The 24,693-nt window shown below is 40.7% G+C and overlaps 1 protein-coding gene and 1 non-coding gene across 2 annotated transcripts; both read right to left on the reverse strand.

Annotated features, from left to right (window-relative positions):
* Positions 1 to 4,199: 4,199 nt before the first annotated feature.
* Chgb (chromogranin B) lies at positions 4,200 to 17,846 on the reverse strand. Its single transcript, XM_027953854.3, has 5 exons — positions 17,798 to 17,846; positions 13,356 to 13,402; positions 12,832 to 12,925; positions 5,101 to 6,860; positions 4,200 to 4,277 (listed from the first exon to the last, which is right to left on the reverse strand). Exons 1-5 carry the CDS (start codon positions 17,844 to 17,846, stop codon positions 4,200 to 4,202), a joined length of 2,028 nt encoding a protein of 675 aa, XP_027809655.3.
* Positions 17,847 to 21,328: 3,482 nt separating this feature from the next.
* LOC114081202 (U6 spliceosomal RNA) lies at positions 21,329 to 21,435 on the reverse strand. Its single transcript, XR_003580742.3, has one exon. It is a non-coding gene; the product is annotated as a U6 spliceosomal RNA (small nuclear RNA).
* Positions 21,436 to 24,693: the final 3,258 nt, after the last annotated feature.

Below are 24,693 nucleotides of genomic sequence, written 5' to 3' on the forward strand. Positions count from 1 at the left end.
GTAACTAACATTCTTAACAGGTTTGTATGGGGAAGAGAGGATGAGTCTGGCCAGAGGCCTTACCACCAGGGTTACTACTCAGAAAGGGAGAAAGGAAGCCAAGGCACCCCTACCTCCACCCCAGGGAGAGGGGACCTGAAAGAGGCAGCTCATCTTGGTGATGTTGCTGAGCAGGATTCTTGGGAAGCAACTTGGGTTCTTAAACCACAAGGCTCTCTCCTATCAATGGCTGTCATTGGTTGACCTTTGTTGGGCTTAGTCTGCTGTGTGTGTTGGCAAGGGGGAGGAAGGGGACTAGCAGACCCTAAATGGCTAAATAAGATTGCTTACACTGTGTCTAAAATAGATATATAAAATTTGTATTTGGCATAGGTGAGCTAACCAGTCTGGCCCTACAATGAAGCAATAAGCAGTCTAGGAGTCACCTCACAGAGGTCATCCTTGACATTTATATAATGTGAAGGACCTCACCCAGTTTTAAAGCTTCAAATGCCATCTCCAGGACAGTGAGTCCCAGGTTGTCTTCAGCACAGGTCCTTTCCCTCAGCCAGCCCTACGTGCCCAACTCATCTTCCACATGTGTTTTTTCTCATCTGAAACTTAACATATCCAAACCTGAGCTCCCCGCCTCTTCCTTCCCAAGCTAGTCCCTCCTGCAGTCTTCCCCATCTGTTGATAGCATATTAGAGGCCATGACAATTAAAATACTCAATTTTTTAAAAACTCTAAAATAACAGGTGACTGCATCTCTTTCCCTCTTTCCCTTCTTTTTTCCCTTCCCTCCTCCCTCCCCCAAGTTTACTGTCTCTTTTGATTGCATCCTTTTCTCTGTGCTCAATGTAATCTCATATTGTTCTCTTCATCATGGCCTTTAGAGCATATGCTATTTTAGACACACACACACACACACACACACACACACACCACATAGTCTACATATGTGTTTGGCTATATCCCCTAGTTGTACAAGTGCACTTTATGATGGTCACATGAAGAAATCTCCTGAGGACTCATTTCTCAGAACATGTCCCTGTCCCTAAGCAACACATAATGCATTTGTGTGTGTGTGTGTGTGTGTGTGTGTGTGTGTGAGACTTGCTAGGCTGGCATTTGGTGCACTGCAGTGTTTTGCTTTCTCTCTTCTAGTGAGATCAACTCCTATCCATCTTGGGCCCCTCAAATGCTGTTTACTTAGGAAATGATTTTGTTTTCCACTGGGATGCAATTGGGAAAAAGGCAGAGTCTTTTTTTAAAATATTTTTTTAGTTGTATATGGACACAATATCTTTATTTTTATTTATTTTTATGTGGTGCTGAAGATTGAACCCGGGCCTCACACATGCAAGACAAGCGCTCTGCCACTAAGCCACAACCCCAGTCCAAGGCAGAGTCTTACTGAGTTCTGTGTTTGGGCACAAGTTAAGCATTTCTTGGTAACTTACATTTTAGTATCTTACATGTCTTGATAGACAAACTCTGATATATTACAACTGTGGCTTTATTATTTGTTAAAGATACTTGCCTCAACTTTGGATGGTTTCTTAGGTCAAGATCCTCCAGTTGCAAATCCTCAGATAAGAATTTGAGGATAAGCAGTTTATGAGGGAGGTTTTCCCAGGAAATACCAGTAAGGTCACCAGAAGGCTGCAAACAGGAGGGTAAAGGCAGCCAGTAAAAGATGGAGCAGGATGATGGAGAAGGTCCCTGTGGCGTCACCTGGGCCCAACTCACTAGGGAATCTCAGAAGGCAGTGAAGAGTATGTGCTTCAGAGTCACTCCACCAGAGGGAGATGGTGGCTAGACTGTCTTGTTATAGGTTGAACCAGTACCCAGAAAAAGACATGTTCAAGTCCCACCCCACAGAACTTCAAAATATGACCCTATTTGGAAATAGGACCATGGCAGATATAATTAGCAGAGATGAGATCATATTGGAGTAGGATGGACCCTTAACCAAAATGACTGGTATACTTCTATCAAAAGAGTGCCATGTGAAGCAACAGAGACGGAGAAAAAATGAGATGGCATAGGAAGAGGACCCAGAGATTAGAGTTATACCTCCACCAGCCAGGCAATGACTGGGACCATCAGAAGCTGCTAGGAAAAGGGAAGGAAGTATCCTCCTCTATAGACTCTGGAGGGGGCACATCCCTGCTAATGCCTAATGTGGACTTCTGGCCTCCGGAACTGCGAGGGAATATGTTTCTGTTGCTGTAAGCAGTTGGTGGTACTTTCCTACGGTAGCCCTGGAAACTAGTATGATACTTATATATCAGTCCTTTATCCACTATGAGGGCCACCTCCAGAAGCCACAATCTCCCTGGCACCCCTCCTTGGCCTTTGCAAAGTCATGACTCTATGGCCAGGGAAAAATGATCCCAGGCAGAGAAATAGTAAGCAAACTTCTAGAAGTATGTGCCCAGGTTTAGAACAATTTGCTGTCAAATTCATAGCACCAGTTCACTTGTATCCATATTATAAAACTGCAACTCACCTGGAAAAAGTATGTCGCTGAAAGTTTATCTGGAAAGAAACTAGTTAAATTAGCAAAGCGATTCTTTTATTTTATTTTTTGGTACCTGGGATTGAACCCAGGGGCACTCAACTATTGAGCCACATCCTCAGCTCTATTTTGTATTTTATTTAGAGACAGGGTCTCATTGAGTTGCTTAGCACCTCGATGTTGCTTAGGCTGGCTTTGAACTTGGGATCCTCCTGCCTCAGCCTCCCAAGTTGCTGGGGCGAAGCAATTCTTAACAGAGGAAGGGAACCAGACTTCCTAGATGGATAAAAGACAACTTGTGATCCCCAGATCTATTTTCCACCTCTCAGAGAACAGCTCATTACCTGAACTGCAAAACAGTACAAATAGCCAAGCAGAAGCTGTCATTGGTGAGGAATAAAATGACAGGTAATAATAGAAGGTAAAAGGGAAATTGTCCAACTGTCTTGAAGCTACGGGGATAAAAATTGTAGTATCCAAAACTTCCTATGCCATTGACATACCAGTCACCTTGTTGAGTGTTTCATATGAACTTGTATCATTTTGTAAGAACCCAACCAGACAAGTGTCCCATTGATGATTCAAAGAGGGAAAGTCACTTTCTCAAAGGCTCACAGCTGCTATTACACAGTAACAAAGTCAGAGCTCTGTCTTCTTACAGGGAGAAATCATGTCATGAGAGAGGGACCAAGGAACTGTCTAATAGACCAGATGTTCTGTGTGCCAATCAGGGCTCTTCCTGTTATCCAGGCTTTCTTTTTAGCAGTGGGGCCAGGGGCAGGGTAGTGGGGGACAGGAGGCCCTTGGCTGGCTACTCCTAGAGCTCTCTAGTTTATAGAATTTTTATTTGTTTTGAAATGGATTTTAATAAATGTTGCCCAAGCTGGCCTTGAACTCCTAGACCCAAGTAATCTTCCTGCCTCAGGGTCCCAAGTAGATGGTACTACAGGCACATACCACTGTACCCAGCTGATAATGAGGATCAGCCGCTTTTTCTTTTATACTGCTTCCCCCACTCTACCTGACCAACCCCCCCACCCGTTGCTGGAGATTTAAACGCAAGCTAGGCAAGCACTGTACTGCTAGATATAGCCCAACCCCCAGCCTCCAGTTTATAGGGTTTTTAAAGTAGTATTTTATGATTATGTTAAAAACAGGTACTTCAAGCCTAGCTAATCTCTCTCAACTGGGGCAGCAGATATTTTTTCCTGATCTCATTCACTTTAGATCTTGTGCATTGTTTTACTTCAAAAGGTTTTCCATTTTTTCTATTACACATCCAAAGACCAACAAATCCTTTCATCTTTCAGAATTTACAGAATGATTTAAAAATCACACTCCTCCTAATTAGCCCAAAGGAAGCTGAGGACCATGAAGTTTTGGGTCTCAGGTGAATCTTTTATTATTTCAAATCGAGACAAACATATTTTCAAAGACAGTAGCACAAAGTCATTGTCACAAGCATGTTAACATATCTACTTTGCAAGAAAGAATATGCTACAAGTCATGCTATTCATATTTTCAATAGCATTTTGGCAAAAAATTAATGACATTTTCAATTGTGTCGAACATTTAATGAGTAGTACATCCTACTTTCTGCCTTTGGATAAATAAATTGTGTCTTTCAGTGCGGTGGTGGAAAATAGATAATGCCAGGGCTGCTGCTCCTTAAAACCAACCACTGCTCCAATAACCATCAGCCCCTTTGACTGAACTTCTCCGCTATTTTCTGTAGTTCCAAATCCATTGCAGCTAAATTTTCAAGTTCTTTTTCCTGGAAAATAAAAAGTGGAAATATGAGGTTCCAGATCAATTGATGTTGCTATAGTTTGAGGGGGTATGAATTTTAGATATGCTACAAGGTACACAAGTCAACCTATATCAGTGGTTCTCACAGTGTAGTCCCCTGACCAGTAGCATCAGCATTCCCAGTATCTCCTAGGGACTTGTCAGAAACACAAATTTTGGGGTCCCACCCAAAACCTACTGAATCAGAAACTCTGGGGGTTAGAAATCCCTTATGATTCTGATGCACATTCAAGTTTGAGAAGCACCAACTAACATATTAATGGGAGTGGGAAGCATTGTTTGGGTAGGTATATCTTCAATCATATTACCTCTCCCAGATGTAAACTTCTGATTGAAGTATGACATGAACCAAAAAGACATACCAAAGTAACTAATTTCTGTATCATCTGTTTTCCTGACGCTGGGAGATAGGAATGAGCAGTCAAATGATTAAAGGAAAGACACCAGAACAGTGTTTGTTAACCTTGGCTAAACACTGGGATCACCTGATGGCCAGGTAGCACCCAGGATCCATTAAACAGAACCCTGAGGGTGGATCCCAAATAGGGTAAAGTTCAAAGCTCACCAGGTGATTCCATTGTGCAGACAGGGTTAAGAAACACCCCGCTAGAGAGAGGTGGGTAGGGATGGATGTGAACTCAATCCCAGAAGTGGCCTCCACTTGGTTTCTAGGGCTATGTTCCCATGGTGACAAATTCTCCCCAGTTTCTCCCCCATTCATATTAGTGTTGAACATATTAACCTTGACCATAGTAAATAAACTTTAAACAAAAATCTCCACCGTGTACCTCTTCCTCTGTCAGAACTCTCTGGTCAGCCGTCTCCTTGTCATTTTCCGACTCATGGTGCGGGCCCATCTGTTGTTCCTCAGAGTCATAGAAGTCGGGAAACTCAGCGGACTTCTTCCTGTAGTGAAGGAGCTGGTCCAGCTCGGCCACTCTGTCATACTGCCTTTTCAGGTCCAGTTTGGGGGCCCTAGCGTAGCTTCTCTTCTCATATCCCCAATTCACATCATCTGCAAGGGGCTTTTTCTCCCACCAGTCATAGCTATATTCTGGGAAGAAATTCTTCTCACTCAAGGTCAGCCCATTTTCCTCTTCCCCTTCCAGAAAACTGTCATCTGCGTTGTCTTTTCTCTCAAAACGGCTGCTCTTCCACTGGAGAGGGTCGTAGTACGGGTTAAACAGCACCCCTAGTCTCTTCCTCTTCTCAGTGGTGTGATGGGAGGCGTATTGTTTGTCTTGTAGACTCGCTTCCTCCCTGTCCTCTCTAAGGTCCCTGGGGTCCTCCTGCTGTGGCCACTTCCCTTGGAGTCCTTCCTCATCATAGTTGAGGTAAGTTCTGTCCGGCTCCTGCCACTCACCTTGCCGGTGCCTCTTGGCCTTATCCCTCTGGCTTTCTGGAACATGGTGATAGGCTTCTCCCAAGAACCTTTTCTCTTCTCTGGTGTCAGGAGTCAAATAGGCCCCGGGTTCCCCTCCTTTGCCTCTGGGATGGTGTCCTGTTCCCCTCTCGCGGCCCCTCTCTTCCTCACTTTCCTTACGATATCTGTGTGCCATGGGGTCAAGCTCTGAGCTGGGGGGGTTTCTCTTGTCCTCCTCCTCCTCCTCCTGGATCTCGGCACTATGAGGCCTTGAAGCTCTGTATTCCTCACTTCCTCTGCCCCCATAGTGCCCCCCACCCAGGTCCTCGGGAGACTGGACGCCTGGATAATTCCTCACTTCTCCCCCATATTCGGGTTCCTCCTCTGAAGTCCTGTAGTGGGTTGAATGGTGGTCCTTCTTCTCCCCAACCTTTGCCTCCTCAGGTTCTTCGAGGGTGTGTCCTCTTTCCTCAGAGGGAGGATTCCCTTCCTGAGAGGACCTATCGGGCCTGCTCCTCCCGTGGTGGTGTCTGGGCCTTGTGCGTCGTTTGGTTACCTCAGAGGTAGTGTCTTCCTCGCTCTCCTCAGATTCCTCCCTGCTCTGGGGTTGACTTTCAGACTCCTGAGGGTGTTTCTCCTGGCTCCCCACCTCCTCTTCACTCTCCTGGCTGCTCTTCTCCTTGCTGTGCGTCTTCTCCTCAGACTGCCCAACAGGGAGTGCATCTGATTTGGCCACTGATTCCTCTTTGTTGTTGGCTGCAGCCTGGTTTCTTTTGTTTAGAAAAGTATTCTGTGTCTCTTCTGGCTCTTCAAGGGGTTTCCCTTCCCTGGCCTCTTCCCCACGCTCCCCTTTCTGATAGTTCTCTCCCTCTTCCTCCTCTCCATCCTCTCCCTGGCTCTTCTCAGAATGGTGTGCCTTTGCTTCTTTGGGTACTTGACTGTTGGAAGGGTGGGGGCTCCTTTGGGGATCCTCTGCTCCCTCTCTGCTATGCCTGCCTCCCTCTGCCCACTTCTCTGGGTTTGGCCTTGTAGGACCTTGAGGATCCTCTTCCCCCAGGTCTCCTGCTTCCTCCTCACTGGAGGGCTTGTGGGCTTCCAAGGTGCCAACTGGGTCTCTTAACAATCTTACTTCAAACTTTGTGTTTTCATTTTCACTTTTCTCTTCATCTTGGACCTCTTTTCCACCTACCATGAAAATGTAAGAGTAAAGATAATATCAGTCATGCTTGTAGTTCAACAAGTACCAGCCTCAGTAATCACCTCAAATCTTGAGGTCCCTAAAAATTATTTAGATAATTCTTTAAAAAAATTTTTAGTTGTAGATGGACATAATACCTTTTTAATTTTTATTTATTTTTATGGGGTGATGAGGATTGAACCCAGTACCTCACACATGCTAGGCAAGCATTCTACCAATGAGCCACAACCCTGTAAGGATGGCCTTAGGCCTGAACCTAAGCAACTCCATTTTAAAACTCAGGTTTGAAACCTGCAGTTTCCCCAGGCACAACTTCGGAGCCCTCCAGTATGGTCCTCAAGCACAAACAAGTCACTTCTCCTCACCCTGAAAAGCTCAGAGTCTGTCATGTTATTCTCACCCCAATAAGGGGGAAAGGCAAGAAAATCAGGGTGGGGACCACCAGACCAGATGCTTTAACCCCAGGGAAAATGACATCACTGAGAAATCTGATGGCAGCTGATAGGGATTGAAAGGATGGTCAGAAACCCCCAAATTTAGTATAAATATGGAGCAAATGAACAGACACTCAGGCAGCCGACACTGATGCCCTCACGCTGAGAGCCTGATGAGGACCTGGACTGACATCCCAACTCTTCTCATCATCTGCCTGATCCTCTGCATCTTCCTCACCGCTCTCAAATTTTATAGCCACATCTTGACCCTGATGAGAGCTGCGACTTCTCCCTACGACCCTCTCCTCAGCCAGCCATCACTCCATCTCAGGATAAGCCTGCCTTGGTTCCTGACCTGATCACCACTGTCTGAATGAGTGTGCATCTGCTGGACTTAGAGCCTAAGGCTTGAGACTTTTGATCTGACACTTGAGCTTAGCCTGCAGAGGGAATGTCTGTCATGAGCCTGTCATGATTAAGTGTGTTTGCAGTGCTGAGAATCAATCTATAATTGTTTGCTGTGAATTGATTATGTCTATTGCAGTGCCTAGCATTAAGGATTGTCATTCTCTTTTTTTTAAGGATTGTCATTTTCTTTATTAAGGACTTATAGAGTGAAATTGTATTGAGTGATTTGAGTGAATAAAGCATTGAAAAGGGCGGAAGCATGTGGACATTCTCCCCTCCCACCACCAACTGCATAAGTCATACCTTTTGCCATCGCGACAAACCCCAGCCCTTAGATAATTTTTAAATGAATAAAAAAACATACTACAGTTCCTTTTAAAATGCTATGGAAGCGTCTTAACTACATTTGAATTTAATAATAAATTCTATATATTTTTAAGTTTTCATAATATCCAATCAGCTTTTATTATTGGGACTGTCAATGATCAAATCAAAATCCAGATAGATTTATGAAATATTAGAGTGTAGAACTAGAAGAAATCTTAGAATTCTTCCAGTCCAACCTCCTCTTTTTTGCAGATGTGGTGGACTCTGATCCTCAGAGTGGTAAAATTCAGAACCATTCTTCCTGTATTTCCTCAAAGTTGGCTGAAAAAGTTAGCATTGCATGAATGGTTCTAACTATACTTGAGCTAAATAAAGTTAGGCAGCCCAAATAGGTAATATCAAGATTAAAGGAGGACTTAAAACTTAATTGTTGGGCTGGGGATGTGGCTCAAGCGGTAGCGCGCTCGCCTGGCAAGCGTGCGGCCCGGGTTCGATCCTCAGCACCACATACAAAGATGTTGTGTCCACCGAAAACTAAATAAATAAATAAATAAATATTTTTTTAAAAAAAACTTAATTGTTTATCTGACGACCTGATCATCCAATCAACTGTGTAGACAACCTGCAAGTAAATGGCAACTTAACTTAGTATAACTATGGACTGCATAATGATGTTTCAGCCAACAATGGACCAAATATACGATGATGGGCCCATAAGATCACTTTATCTACTGATGTCATAGCTATCTTATTTTGCATAAGGACATCCTATGTTTTCACCACAAGAAAATAGCCTAACAGTGCATTTTTTAGAATGAATCCCTTTGTTAAGCAATGCATGACTGTGGTTGGTGATAATAAGGGTATATTTTTTTTTCCCTGAGAAAATGGCACTGCAATGGAAAGGACCATTTCTTCCTTCACTCAGGTCACATCTACTTCACATGTTCTTAGATGTTGAGTATAATTTTCAGAAAACTGAGTTGTTTTTCTGTTTCACAAGTCAACAGTAGATGGTTAACTGATATGTTGCTATTCTCTTCCATTTTTTCCAAATATCAACAGTTCTTTTATTGATCTTCCTTAACCAAAATGGTCTGTACCTCCCATGAAAGGATATACACAGTTAACATTGTCTTAGTGGTTAGCAGGGAGGACTTGAACTTCAACTTATCTCACTAAGTTCAGATAGAAAGCCTGAAGCCAAGGCCTCTGGCATCAACATCTCCACTCTCCATTGTGGGAGTCACTTGCCCCTGTGGCTGTGGAGCCCTTGAACTATGGAGCACTTGTCCAAATCAAGACATGTTGTATGTGTAAAGTGCACATCAGATTTCCATGACTTCATATAAAAAAAAAGAATGTGAAATATTTTTAAAAATTCATACTGATTATATGTTGAAAATGATAATATTTTGAAGGTATTAGAGAATATATTACAAATATATTTGATATATAAAATTATAATTAGATAAAACCTATTTGGATAAAATAAAATGTACTATTGAAACTAATTTCATTTTTACTTCTTAAAACTATGGCTACCTGAAAATTAGAAGTTATATTTGTGGCTCATATTAATTTTCTACTGAAAGACACTGATGAGTCATTTTGAGCTGATATTTACAAAAGGAAAGAAAATTGATCTGTTCTATTAAAAAAAAAGTTCAAGAAATAGCAGACAGTCTGTACCTCTCTATTTAAAGCCAAGCCTGTCATGATAATAACATTCTCAAGTTTATGAGTCAATAGGAATGTTTCTAACCTTCCGTATCCAGATACCTGAGGGCTGGCCTTTCCATCACTGGTCTCTTTGAACTTTAATAGTCCATGATGGTGTGTACGACATTGAGGCAAGGCTAGCAGGTGGGCACAGTTAAACAGGGAGGTTTGGGGTGGTACTGAATATTTGTGTCCTCATCTTTCAGTTCTTTTTGAAGTCCTAATTCCCAATGTGCTGGTAATAAGAAGTGGGGCCTTGGGAAGGTACTTTACATCATGAGGTTGGAGCCCTCATGATGGCATTGGTCCCCCAATTAGGGAGACATGAGAGATCATTTATCTCTTTTCCCCACACAGGGACACAATGAGAAGGTAGCTGTCTATAAACCAGGAAGTGGGCCCTCACTAGACATCTTGATCTTGGACACCAGAAATAACCATTTGTTGTTCAAGCTATCTAGCCTATGGTATTTGTTATAGCATCCTGAGCTGAGACAGGCAGATGCTGATGTCATTTTGGAGTCACCTGAAGGAGAGCTGATCTGAGATCAGACAGATCTCAGCCTCCAGGGGAAGGGGACATGTGGCCTGCTGGTGCACACAGGTCTTAAGTGACAGGAACAGAAGTATTTTTATTTCTTCTCAGTTAAAAGTGTACTGCCTGTGGCAGCTTGTGCCTGAAGCTTAGCCACTTCCTCCTAAATTTAGCTCTAAGCCCCCGCAGGTGAGATTGGAAAAGGGCTGTGGTAATCAACACACAGTCATTGTCAATCTGTAAAACCAAGGTGTAAAGCTCGCCCTTACTTTAAAGTTAAAAGGGGAAAATGCACCTTGTACTTTTGCCATGCTGCAAGGATGATGAGATCGACCCTAGTCAGAAAGACCTTTTACCTGCTAAGAAATTGGTTTATGTATTCCCTAAAGTCTCCATAAAACAATGATTCTTTCCTTCTCCCCAAATGCTCATTTGCTCAATGAGCACAGCTGACTCAGAGATGTGGAGAAGAGAGTGGGAGGAGATGGGCTTGGGGTAGAACAGAGATGGCATGCAGGAATCTTGCATCAAATTGGCCAAAGTTCTACCGGTCTTCTGGTTAGCTTAGAATATATTGCCAAGAGAGTTAAGACTATAATAGGACAGATGTTGCAAACTGGTGGCCCAGAAATGAGTTCTATTTGGCCTAAACAGCATTTTTAGTAAATTTGAATTCAGAGGTAATATTTAAATGCATGTGGCTTAAAGAGCACACTTTAGCTGGGGGTGCTTAGTTCTGGAGCACTTACTTGCCTAGTATGCAGCAGGCCCCGGCTTCTACCCCCAGCACAGAAAAAAAATAATTAATTAATTAATTAATTAAAATAAAAGTTGTAACTTCTTTTGAAAAGTTGCAAGATTTAAGCAGGGTCTATAGTTCTCCACAAAAGGATAAGTGTTGAGAAACATATGTTCCACTCGGAAGGGACATGTGATCTCAAATTTGTGACTCACTTCCTGTCCTGCCTTATTTCTTTATATTATCTGTTTGTCTGGCCCTGACTGGTTTTTGAGGCTGTAGCCTTGGAGAACTCTTAAACTTTTTCTGTCTCAGTATTCTGCCACTCTCCACATCTTCAAGGTTCTTATAGACATGGGTCATTTGGTTTTTACCATTTTCCCTGGTGCTCTCTCAATAGATTCCAAAAGACCTCAGGGCACAATTAGTGACAGGCAGAAGCTGGAATTACTATGTTTACAACCTGAGGGATAAGCATATGACTTTGGTAGGCAAGCAGAGCCTGACATCTAATAACTTTTCCTAAGCAATCATAATTACATCCTGACCTTACACAACAGACCCTTCACTTCTGCATGTATCCACTAAACAATGGGAAAGGGAGATAGCAAGATAGGGTTGCACCAAGGAGCAGTCTTTATTCCCTGCTGAAGATCCACTCTGCTCTCACTTCCTGTAATGGATGGAATGGAAAGTTGACATGAAATTCAAAGAAAGCCATGTGGGCTGGGAGTGATAGGAAAGCTTCCATTATTTGTGGAATCCCTGATGACCAAGGCTCCCATGGTTATCCTGAAAACCCCAAAGGCAGATTGAGCTACCCAGGTTACTCTTTGGGCCAATTGCTAATACTTGTTTTTACCATTCTATGCATGAGAACTCATATGCAGCAATTGCAAGAGCATGTTGTCTTGCAATATTTTAAAGATTTTAAAGGCAGCAGACTACTGTTCCTAGCTCAACTAAAAACCTAAAAGTAGAGGCCACTTATTGATTCAGTCTGACTTCAAGCATAAAAAGGACTGCATAGTTTTGTAAAATTGATCTCATAATGTCAGTTCCCAATGAATGCTGCTTCTATCACTATTCAAATCTTGTTTCCCACAGAAGCTCTTTAGTGCAAAGAAAGCATCCCAGTCTTGACTCAGAAGGCCATTAGTCTGACTCATTAGGATGCTTTGCTTCTGCCCTATAAACCCTTCCAGTCTTCAGAACTAAAACTACTGTACCATTTGGCAGTACCTTCCACTCTAATAAGCTATGCATTAAAATGTCTTAACTAATTTGTTATGTAAACAGGCCAGAAGTCTTTGGATTGCCTTTCTAAGTTTCTAACTTCTCACCGTTGGAAAAGTAGAGGGCAAAGTGATTTTTAAATATAGCTCTGCACTTTTATCATCTAGCATGTCCCCAAACCCCTCCTCATCTAATCACAAAAGAAGTACTTCCCACAGCTCCTTCCACCCAAATGAAGATGTGTTTTTAAAATATGAAACCAAGGAATTTAAGAACTGATAAACATCTCAAAGATCATCTTTGAGCTCATCTCCCTCATTTTACTTTGAAGAAATAAACATAGGGAGACAAAGGGTCTTCCCTTATGGTCACCCAGTTACCAAGTGGTAGAGCAGAGAATAGAAGTCATATCTCCATATCCCCAGGTACTAGTCTGGTCAATCAACACTATTTCTCCTCCTGCCTTATGCCCTGGGCTCATCTGTAGGTGAGGTGGAGGGAGCAGCAGTAAGAATCACTGCAGAGATGCTGGTCTGCCTGCAGCATGGTATACTTACTCTTCTTCAGAATTTGCCGGCACTCAGGGGTGATGGATGGAATGTTGGACTTTGATAGAGCATTGGAGAGGACCTCAATGATACATCGAGTCACCTAGAGTAGTGGGGGAGGACACAAAAGCAGGTTGGAAAAACTGGTGTCATTGGGATGATGACTCAACCCAGAACCGCTGTCAGGTAGACTTGACTACTGATGCAGGATTCTTAATGCAGGGAAACAGATTCACAGTACCTAGATGAAGCCCTTAAGCCCCTACACCAGAATGATGGAAGAAGTCACTGAATTGTGATTACCCCGAGAAGGGAAATAAACTCCTTTCCTGAACAGGTCAGAAGGAAAACGTTATGATGACACAGTTATCTCAGAGTTGCTAAACCTTCCCTAGAGGATGTAGGAGCTCAGTGCGGGAGGGGCATCCCTTGTCACCATTCTCTCATGGATGAAAACCTGGCTTTGTAAGACTGTGTTGGGTTTGGTATGCTAAAGAGCAGGAGAAGCTAGAATCAACTGACATTTGACTTACCATCTCTTCACTGTGGTTCCTGCTATCCACTGGCACAGAGCTGACAGCTTTGAAGGAGGAAAAAGAGTGGAAAAAAATTGGTTTGAGTTGATTTTTGGAAGCCATACACCCATACTCCCCAAGTCACCCCACATTACTTGGAGAGAAGGACAGAGTCAGAACTGAGCAGAGTGCAGATGGCTGGGGACAACTGCTGCAGTGGCCACAATTGCCCCAACTGCACATGCACACATTGCACACACATACACACAGGCCCACACATACATACATATGTGCACATGTACACGTACACATACACACATAGTTGTTTTTCCTGAGCAATGCTTCAAACTTTTGAAAATGAATGCTATAAGAAATCTAGAATAGATCAAATCCAGAACAAAAATAAGAGGAGCTTCTTGGATTTTGGTAATGTTTCATTTCTTGATCTGGATGCTGGTGACACAGTTGTCCTAACTTTGCAAAAAGTTTATTAAGATGTATACTCATGATTCCTGCAGTTTTCTATATATTTCAGTTAAAAAATTTAAAACTAAAAATATAGTCTAAGATATACCCTCCTCAATACCCTATGGGTACAAATCTGTAGTTCTCTCTTCCTATGCTTGTTCCCAATAAAATATCCTCCCTCAAACTAACTTTACAAAAACATTATCATTGGGTAATAATTCCCACATGTGCTTTTTTTTTTTTTAACCCAAGGTCTTTTTCTGAACAAGTTTGCTTATGCATCCCTATCAATGTTGTGTTTCCCTTTCTTTCTATTATCTATAAGCATGTCAAGAATGTGGGAAGTATCAAGTTCTCCCAGTACAGGATGGAGCTCATAATATCATATGCAAATTGATGTTTAACAATAGGTTTATACGAATATTTTAAAAGGAGAAAATTTTAATTTTATGTATATCAAATTTCACAAGAGTTTGACTGCTTTAAAAACTTGTAGGAAGTGTTTCAGGTAATTTAAATTTTCCAGTGCCATTTTTTCTCTCTCAATGCTGCTTTGATTCTTTTATCTTTCACTTTTATCTTTAACTTGCCTGCGCCCTTTCCATTGGAGAAGCTCAATGCTTTTTTTACATGTAGGTCCATCTCTACAGTTCTTCTGGCACTCCTGATATTATGATGAAAGACACAGTACAGAAATTTATTCTAGGTCTCTGAAACTAAAGAAGAACTAGCTGGAGCAAAACCCTCAGACACCAAACATGGGAGCTACTCATATGTAGTTTATTTGTGACCAGTAACTAGACCTTTCCTTCCAAAATGCTTTGTTCCCCAAGCCTCTTTAAACATCAACCCATCCTCATCCAATCAATTACATATCATTGGGTTCAGCCTAGAAATAAAACACCTATTTCATTTGCTTACTTTACTGAGTTTCTCTTTACAAAGCAGGGCCTGGGATCTACCCAAAGTGTTTCAAGAGGCCCCAAATTGCCCAGATTATTAGAATTATTTAAAAATGTTTGAGAAGTGCCTAACAAGCTATGAAGACCCTGATTTATTCCTACAGTACAGGTCACACCAGATCTCAATGACCAACCTTTAGTACCCAGGATCCAATATTCTGGGCTATTCTTTTATAGACCAAATGGTTGTTATTTGGTATACTTACTTACTCTGGCACTTTCTCTTTTCATTGAAAGCTATAAAATCCTCTGGAAAGAACTAACTGAAAGAATTACTCTCCTAATACACTAGAAGTTGCCTTTTTAAAAATTCAGCTTTAGTAAACCTTCTCTGGTAACACAGCTTCAGGCTAATACTTCTGTCTTCTTTCATAAATGTAAAATAGATGCTTTTATTAACTACTGACATTACCAAAGTATTAACAGTTATCAGATGGAGAGGGATATGTTTCTTCAATATTCTAGACAATTGGGGTTTGCATATGACATTACAGAACAGCGCTGTTTCCCTAATTGAGGCTCTTCATACTCTTTATTTTATTTTTTTAAATATATTTAAGTTCTAATTAGATATATATGACAGCAGAATGCATTTTGACACCTCATACATAATGGGGTATAATTTCTCATTCTTCTGGTTGTACATGATGTAGAATTGCACCGGTCATGTAATCATATATGCACAAAGGGTATTAATGTCTTCAGACTCTTTTTGATGGAAAGGAGCTAGACTCCATTTGTGTAAGTACATTATACATTTGGAGAGATGTATAAGTGTCAATGTATTTCTTCCAATAGAATCTGTGACAATGAAATGATAGCCAAAATGATGTAGTTAAACTTAGTTTTGTAGAAAGTAAGATCCTAAGAGCTCAAAAGATAAAACAATCTAATGCTCATGTTAAAAGTAATCAAGTGGTTAAAAATTATACCAAATAATATAATAATATAATAAGTCTGAGAATAACTTCTAAAATGTTAATATTGCATAAGACTATTAAGGCTTGATTCCAGATTGAAAATATAACTGCAAAACAGATTAGGCAAGCTCTTCTGCTAATAAGCTACAAAGACCTCAAAGTTCCTCCTAAAATGAAAGTCAATCAAACTCTAGATGCCAGAAACCTAGATGGTGATCATGTGGCTACTTCACTTACATTAATTTTTAAAATGCACAAAAGTTACCATAGACAGTTGTGGAACTTCCTCTAGATGCTCTTAAGGGTAGAAAATGAACTAGATGGCTTTCTGAGGTTTCCCCTCAGCCCTGTGATTTTTCCAAATAACAAACTCCAATTGAAGGATATGATGTCTCATTGCCAGGAGTGTGGGAGGGGGATTGGGGAGATGATTGCTAATGGGATTTGGGTTATTTTTTCGGGGTGATGAAAATGTTCTCAAATTTGATATTGGTAATGATCACATGGTCTGTAAATATACTATGAGCCATTGAATTATACACTTTAAAAGAGTGGATTTTGTGATGTGTGAATTAGAGCTTAACAGACATTTAAAAATAATATTATGACTCCATTTTAGCTGCTATTAACATATGAACCTTGATTACAATATTCTCTTATATGAAAGATCTGTAAGTATTTTATCATCATAGTTGATCCCACTTATTTAAGTCCCACAAATGTCACTTTTTTTTAGTCTATAACACAATAGATAGCATTTCTTTGTCCTCTTATGCAATTACTTTTTAAAAATATTTTGACCATAAAGAATTCTAAATTATTCATTTGGTTTCCTTTAATTAAATTGAGAACATTTATTAGCAATTTGCAAGCATGACAAAGATTTTAGAAAATCCTGAATGCATGTAGTTTCCAATAAAATAAATTATCATTGGCTTTAATTTTGTCTCAACATTTTTTTTGGACACAGAAATTGCTGTCGATAAGAGTTTCATACTCATGGATATGGGTATAGCTATGAATATTCAATATCTCAATTCTAGACAGGAATATCAACCTCAGAAGAAAATAATTTCCGATAGGTCATCAAAACAGCTAAAGAAAACCTCTATTTTAATTTGATGGTGGTATACTTACTTCTCAATAGACTGATTATCCATTGGGACTTTACTTCAAAACACACACACACACACACACACACACACACAACTTTGAATCTTCCAAGATCATTTCTCTGAGGTTCAGAGTAGTTTGAAAGAGGAACCCACAATCTTCCACACATAAAGAAAAACTATCAAATATCTACTACTTAAAATTTTCATCTTCCCAACCTGACTAAAACAAAATATTTTCCACTACTCCAGAGATACTTTTGTGATTATTAAATACTCTAGTTATTTTCCTGGAGTACAAAGGTCTAGTGCAGCTTCCATTCATAACTTAAAAATAGATTAACTGAATGTGAAATCTCCTCTCTCCAGATATGAAAAAAACAAACTGCAGAAATATATTAAATGTGTACACACATATATGTGAACATACATATAAACATGTTAAGAAAAAGGTTTATCTTTTATGCATATGGAACTCAGTTTTACCTAATTGTTTACGAAGTAATAGTAATAATAATAAAATAAATTATTCAGGTGCCAACTAATATCATACTACATAATTTCCACCTCTCTGTAGTCACCTGGCTATAAAAAGTCAAAACAAATACAGAATCCAGACCTCAACAACGACTTTCTAGACCAGCAGAGAGAGTGTGACATCTTTAAAGTGAGCAAAAAATGTGGGGTTTCCTTGGAGGTGCGGCACGCTTTCTCCCTTTCTAGCTACCTGGAAAACCACACATGACAAAACCGAGACTCTCCTGGCTGGGCTAGGGAATCCTCTGGCTTTTCCAAGTCAGAGGGGAGCACTGGCGGGGGTGGATAATCTAAGGGAAACAACCAGGGACGGGAAGAAATGAATAACCTCAAGTAAAGGGAGAAATCTTGCACTTAACCCTCCCTGATTCCCATTATTCGCCAGCCAGGACGCCCGGAGCTGCGGGGACAACGGGGCTGGCGCTGTCCGCGGTGCTGAAGGGCCCACCGCGCCCACTCACCGGCCAGCACCGCGGCTCCCAGGATGCTGAGAAGCACCGCCGGCTGCATGGCCCCACTCGCCCAAACCTTCGCGGAAAAAAGGATGCGGCTGGACCAGGGAGGCGAGGTGCCGAAGGAAGGCGAGATGGAGATGCCTCGGGAAACCAGCTGTGCGTCCTGGTCCCCGCGGTGTGGCGCGTTTGGCGCAGGCCACGCTCTTTTAAAGGGCTGGCGGGGGCCGCAAGTCCTGGGAGGGGCGGGCAGCCAGAAGGCGGCACCCCCCTCGCTCAGCCCTGACGTCATCAGGCAGCCCCCAGGGCGGTGGCGCAAGTAGGCGGAAATTTACGCCAGTCCAGGCTCCGAGGTCTGGAGCGGGGGGTGGGGAGTAAGGCGGTGGAAGGAAAGGGGTGACGGAAGGTAGTGTAGATCTGCGACACCGGGAGAGGTAGGGGGTCTGGTTTAGATTGCTCAAGCTTGTTTCCCGTCTCTCCCGCCCCCCCCCCCGCAACACACACACACACACACACACACACACACACACCCCTCCAAATCTAAAAACGTGTAGTTGAGGCTGTGTGCACGTGCGGGCAGTTCTGCTGAGAGTGTGTGCATGACTCGGTCTGTTTTGTGACTTCACTACCTAGCTGAGGGAAAGATTCCTGCTAACGAGACAGTACTAGATGGTCGTTCAGGGAAAATGAAAAAGGAAGTGATGGTTTTAAAAATAGAAGGCACAGCTAGGGATTATGGGGCCTGCTGTTCCTTCAAATTTGGGGTCTTTGAATCTATCTACCATTTATGATTTCTCCCACCCCTCCAAACATAATATATACTCATAATTTTAAAAATCAGAGGATACAAAATGGTGTACTCCCACCTCAGTCTCAATTCTCAAGTTCCCCAGTTCCCCTCTTCAGAGTCACTTTCTATGGTTTAGATTTAGTTTGGTTTGGAACTTATACAGCTGCATTTTCTTTTGAATGGCTGCACTGTTACATAGTATGGATAGGCTGGAATTCAAGCATCTCTCTCTCTCTCTCTCTCTCTCTCTCTCTCTCTCTCTCTCTCTCTCTCTATCTCTCTCTCACTAGAATTGAACCCAAGGGCATTTTGCCCCTGAGCTACATCCCCAGCCCTTTTGGTTTTTGTTTTTAAGACAAGGTTGAGACTGGCCTTGAACTTGCAATGCTCCTGCCTCAGCCTCTGGAGTCGCTGGGATCACAGGTGTGTGCCACCATGTCTGACAAACCAGTTCTCTTTCTGATGGACATTTATTTAGGTTGTTACCCTTTGCCCTTTGATAACTCCTTTATAACAAAAGCATAGAATTAGGGGTGGCTTATGGAATAACCTGCTTTCAGGAACTAGAACACCCTGTGCATACTCTCTTGCTTTTAATTTGAAATAGGAAAGTAGCTTGTTATTATATGTGAGGAGATGAAAACATCTTACAGAGTATTTTTTACATGAACTGCCTCAGCCTAATGAGGAATCAGGAAAAAACATGAGGCAAGAACCCTACAGAGAAGAGAAACAATCTTCTCTAATAACACAGGCTTTGGGGAACAAAGCAAAGTTTCATTTGGGTTCTCTTCATTCGGGGAAAGATATTGCCTGCATGTACAACTAAAAAATAATGAGGCTTAAATTCTTTTTGCATGTGCTGAGTGGTTGGCTACATCTTCCTGAAAAAGCTGGGAATTATCTCACCAAAACTAGAGCCAAAGAATATTTCACAGAGTAGTCGTCTTAAAAAGGATATTTGTAGGAAAATTGGTAAAATTGGAATATGATCTATGAATTACATCATCTTATTGTCTAATTGTCTAATGTTAATTTCCTGCTTTGAGAATTAGTACTGTGATTATGTAAGAGAATGTCCTTGTTTTTAGGAAAAGAACATTGAGGTCTCTAAAAGTAAAAGGATCTCATATGTACAACTTACTCTCAAATTTTTAGGAAAAAAATAAAGAAGTAGAAAAAGAAGAAGGGAATGCTAAGGCAAGTAGGACAATATGTTAGTATTTGGACAATTGGGGTGAACAACGTATAGGGATATGTATACTATTTTTAATATTTGTCTGAAATCTGAAATTCTTTCAAAACAAGAAAAAGAATGTTCAGGGCCCAAAAAATATTGTTCAAAACGTCTGTAAAGCAGTGGGTACAGAAAAAGGAGATGTCAAATGAGGCCCTTCCTTGATGTAGATAAGTGAGAGATTCTTTCTCTGCTGTTGAATTTATATAAGGGTTCCAACTGCTCTTTAAAATGTACTGATTGCCAATAGGCCTTTAAATCACCACCTTCCAGAAGCATCTGCATTCTGATTTTCCAGTGCTTTCCTTTTTTCTTGCTCCTTGGTAAGCACATTAACATCATTTTGTGGCTTTTCAGAGTGTGCTTGGGCTGATGATTTTATTAGTCATCAAGAAAACCTTGATGTCGGAAAGGTCTTTTCATTATTGCCAATTGGAATGGAGTGGGGGAGGCAGCCCTGGCCTATAGTCAGTTTCCACATTCAGACTCAGCTTTCCTTTTTTCTCTCTCTCTTCATTATCTTATAAACTTTTTATGATTTTACCTCTTACATCTATATCTATTTGTTCCAGAATAAAAGAAGTTATCAGGAGGAGTATTTCTGAAGAATTCTCTGAAACAAGATAAAGAAGGAAAATTAATATTTCCTTAAGGAAGCAGGGTTCAGAATAAACATGATATGAGACAGGAGTATGGTCACATTTTTTTTACCATATCATCACCAAATTGTCCTGAAAATATTATATTAAAGTCACTTTCCTTTTTTACCTGTTTTTCAATGTTGTTTTGAAAAAAAAATCTAGAGTTAATTTATGGGTATGTTTCTGGACACTTCTAGACCATGGATGCACTCCATTTCATTGTTCTACTTGTTCCTTGAAGCAGTACCACACTTTCTCTGCATCATATTATTTAATATGTCTTGCTATCTGGTGGAAAAGCTCTTATCACTTTGTTTTTCTTTAGGTGGGTATTTGCTATTCTTGACTCTTTACATTTCCATAAGATTGTGAAATCAGTTGTCAATTTCCATTAAAAAAAAAAAACAACATTAAGGCTGGAATTGTGGCTCAGTGGCAGAGCGCTTGCCTCTCAAGTATGAGGCACTGGGTTCAATCCTCAGCAACACATAAAAATAAGTAAATAAAATAAAGGTATTGTGTTCATCTATAACTAAAAAATATTTTTTAAAAAAACATTAGAATGTTGAGAGGAATTATAGCAAATCTATAGATCAATTTATGAACAGCTGACATCTTCACAATTTTGAGCAGTTTAGCTTTTTTTTTTTTTTTTTTTTCAACAGTACAACAATAGGGGCTGGGGATGTGGCTCAAGCGGTAGCGCGCTCTCCTGGCATGCATGCGGCCTGGGTTTGATCCTCAACACCACATACAAACAAAGATGTTATGTCCGCCGAAAACTAAAAAATAAATATTAAAAATTCTCTCTCTCTCTCTCTTTAAAAAAAAAACAGTACAACAATATAGAAAAGTTTATTTAGTTCACACAAAAAAATATAGAATGCTTCCCAAATTTGGGTGTCATCCTTGCACAAGGACCATGCTAATCTTCTCTGTTTTGTTCCGATTTTAGCATATGTATTGCCAAATCGAGCACCAGAGTTAGCTTTTTGACTGCTGATAATATTCTGAATACAGTCTTATCTGAAGTAGTACAAAATAGCAGGAAAAGAAGCCATAGAGAAAAATATCTTCCAGGAATCCTCTCCAAAAAAGAGAGGAAAACAAACATGTCTCCTTAAGGGACCAGAATTTAAGACAAAGCCTGATTTTGTACATAGCTTCTGAAATAGTCCAGCCTGAAAAATGAAACTAATAAGGGGAAATAGCAGGGATTAGAAACATTCAAAGAGCAAATAGGGAAAGGCAAGGAAAACCAGAGATTAGCAACCACAGCCAGCTGCTTCACCCCTAGGGATGGAAGGATTAAGGAAGGATCTGTCCTCCCTGCTTCCCAGAAACACAGGCCACTTCATAGAACTGCAGGCCAGAAAGGCAGGATTCATGGGGAGGAAGGGTTGTCTGATGGGAGCTGGAAATAGAGAAGAGAAGTAGCCCCTGCTAGAGATGCATCCTCTTCCTCCCAAGAAGAGAAAGGGAGAGAAACACCTTGGCTTTTCCTTCTTTTCACTGTTAGTGCTTCTTAGTGACTGAACCTATCTCGGACCTACTGACAAAAGCCTGAAAATACAGTATGCAAGGTTAGTTCTCCCATCCCCCAGTGATGCAGAATGGTGCAGAGGAGAAAAGTGGAAAGCAAACAGACAATGAATGGCATATAGATCAAAACCACCCAGGAATAGAGGTATCACTAGTTCAGTTTATTTGCCTATATGAATGCTGACTATGTGTCAAATACCGTGATGAACACATATTCCTCTTGCTATAGTAAATTACATGGTCAAATCCAACGTTAATGGTGCAAAGGGGTACACTCCTATTGCTCTAGGAGAGTCCAGCAGCCAGTTAGGGAGTAACCGTGGGTGAGGTGTGGAGTAGACTCCAGTTCCAGTGATGGAGGGTGAGAGAGCATGGCATGTCGGGGGAAATGGCATTACCATGGAAACTGCTTCCCTGAAAACACAGAATTCCCTGTGTTTGTGACCAATGAGATAAACATTTATCTCTTATGACTTTAAGGTTTTTTTTTCCCTAATAAATAGCACCATATCAACAAGTCATTTTCCTTGGGTAATTTGGTCCTGGCATACGTTTCTTATGTCAGGTAAAACTCCTAAGGCACTTAGAAGTATTTACAAAATTACAAACCAAACCTTCATCTCAAGAGAGGATAGAGACTGTTTTGTTAGTCTACCACATTGTAGATAATGTAACTCCTTGCAACTTGCATGTAGATAAGTATTAACGAAAATTAGCACTTCTCAAGAGAAGTCAAGAGGTAAAACCACAATCATTGGAGTGCGACAGAGCAGAGAATATTCTTCTCAGTCTGAAGTTTACATATAATGGAATGTGGCAGATGAATATATATATATATATATATATATATATATATATATATATATATATATGAAAAATTAAGACCCTGACATTAGGAAGTAGGCAAGAGAAGGGTGCTTCAAGCCTAATGAGTTGACAAGACCATCAGGCTCTTGACAAATCTCTAGAGTTAGTAAAACATCACATGATACAGAACTAGAATGGAGGGTGCTTCATGTTCTTTTATGTGTCTCTCCCTCTAAGACATGCTCACTAAGTAGAGTAGTTTCGTTTTTCAAAGCACTTTCATTAATGTTGCACATTGGGTTTTTATATTTAAAAAAATGATGAAACAGACTGCTTAGGTCTCCAATCATCACTTCATAGATGAAGAAAATGAGGTTAAAATAAAAAACAAAACATCTTGTCCATGATCACATATTGGTAAGAGGCAGGATTGAGATTCGTTTTCGTTAACTTCTTAAAATTAATTTTTGCAATTTGTTTCTAAAAATTGAGTGTATTAACATAGAGCCAAGTGTGAAACACACAAATCTTAAGTGTATAAATCATTAGAGTTTTACACATATATACATGCATATAGTCACCATCCAGATCCAGAACATTCCCAGAACCCCAGAATGCTTTTTTGTGTCTCCCCACCAACACTTCCACCATATATAGCCACTCTTCTGATGTCAACCACCAGAAATTATTTTAGCCTGTCAAAATTTTGTATAAATGGCATCATACACTTTGTGCTCTTTTTTGTCTGACTACTTTCACTTGGTTTCAAGTCTGTGGGAATTCTCCATGTTGTTATGCATAGCAAAAATTCATTTTTCAAATTGCTACATAGTATTCCATAGTATAAACATAGAAGAATGTGTTTATGTATTCCACAGCTAGTGGATATTTGGATTGGTCCGAGTTTGGAAATATTGTGAATAATGCTCTGAATATTTGTGTACATATGACTTATGTGAGACATAGGCACTTTTTTCTAATGAATATTCACTTCTATGTACACTTATTCAGCAGATCTAGCAGACACTACTAGTTTTCTAAAATGGCTACACCAGAGAGAGACTGGGTTTCAAATCTAGATTGTTTGGATGTCCCATGGCGCTCTTCTGTGATGTAACACCCTGGTGCAAACCCCCTGGAGTTGGGAGTGGGGCATTTCATTCCAAGATGTCTTGGGTAGAAAAAGACCAAACCACAGACTCTCAGAAAGGACTAATGCAAACCACATTTCACTTACTTCACACATTTGCTCAAAGCTTGGACCTAGAAACAGAAGTTATTCCTGTTTATTCAGTGCTAATGCAGAGTCAATGCAGGAAGAGTACTGAAACCCACTGGGGGAATATTTTATTAATTTTGTTCATTTCCTTAACATCTTTTGCTTTAATATTTATTTCTAGAATTGACAGCAGAAAGACTAGATCAATGTGGCAGAATGAGAGGATGTTCCAGTCTTCTTCAACTTTAGGCTCCACAAGAGATCAGAGTGATGCTTCACACACATGCATCTGCATGGAAATCCAGGCCTAGATAAGTCTGTTGGTATGGCCCAGAGTTAATGAAAAGCCTGAATCCAGGATCAGGAGGGGAGATCCTTCAAGAACATGTTTGAAGGAAGTTGTGAGAGAACAGTTGAAGCTGTTTCCTGCATGTACCTTCCAAATTCATCATCTGCAAAATGCTATATGTATAATATAGGATTGAAAAATATATACCCATTGTTTACAAATATTGATGCTACAATACAAGAGGAAGTACTCTGACAATCTCCCCACCAAAAAAATAAAAATAAAAGCAGATGAGTTCATACTGGAGAAGAAAGATCTCAGACTCTCAGGACTAATGCAAAAGATTGGGGGAGATTTGGGGTTCCTTCAAGCCCAGAAGC

Source organism: Marmota flaviventris, chromosome 2 (assembly GCF_047511675.1).
Source record: "Marmota flaviventris isolate mMarFla1 chromosome 2, mMarFla1.hap1, whole genome shotgun sequence".
Lineage (NCBI taxonomy): Eukaryota > Metazoa > Chordata > Mammalia > Rodentia > Sciuridae > Marmota > Marmota flaviventris.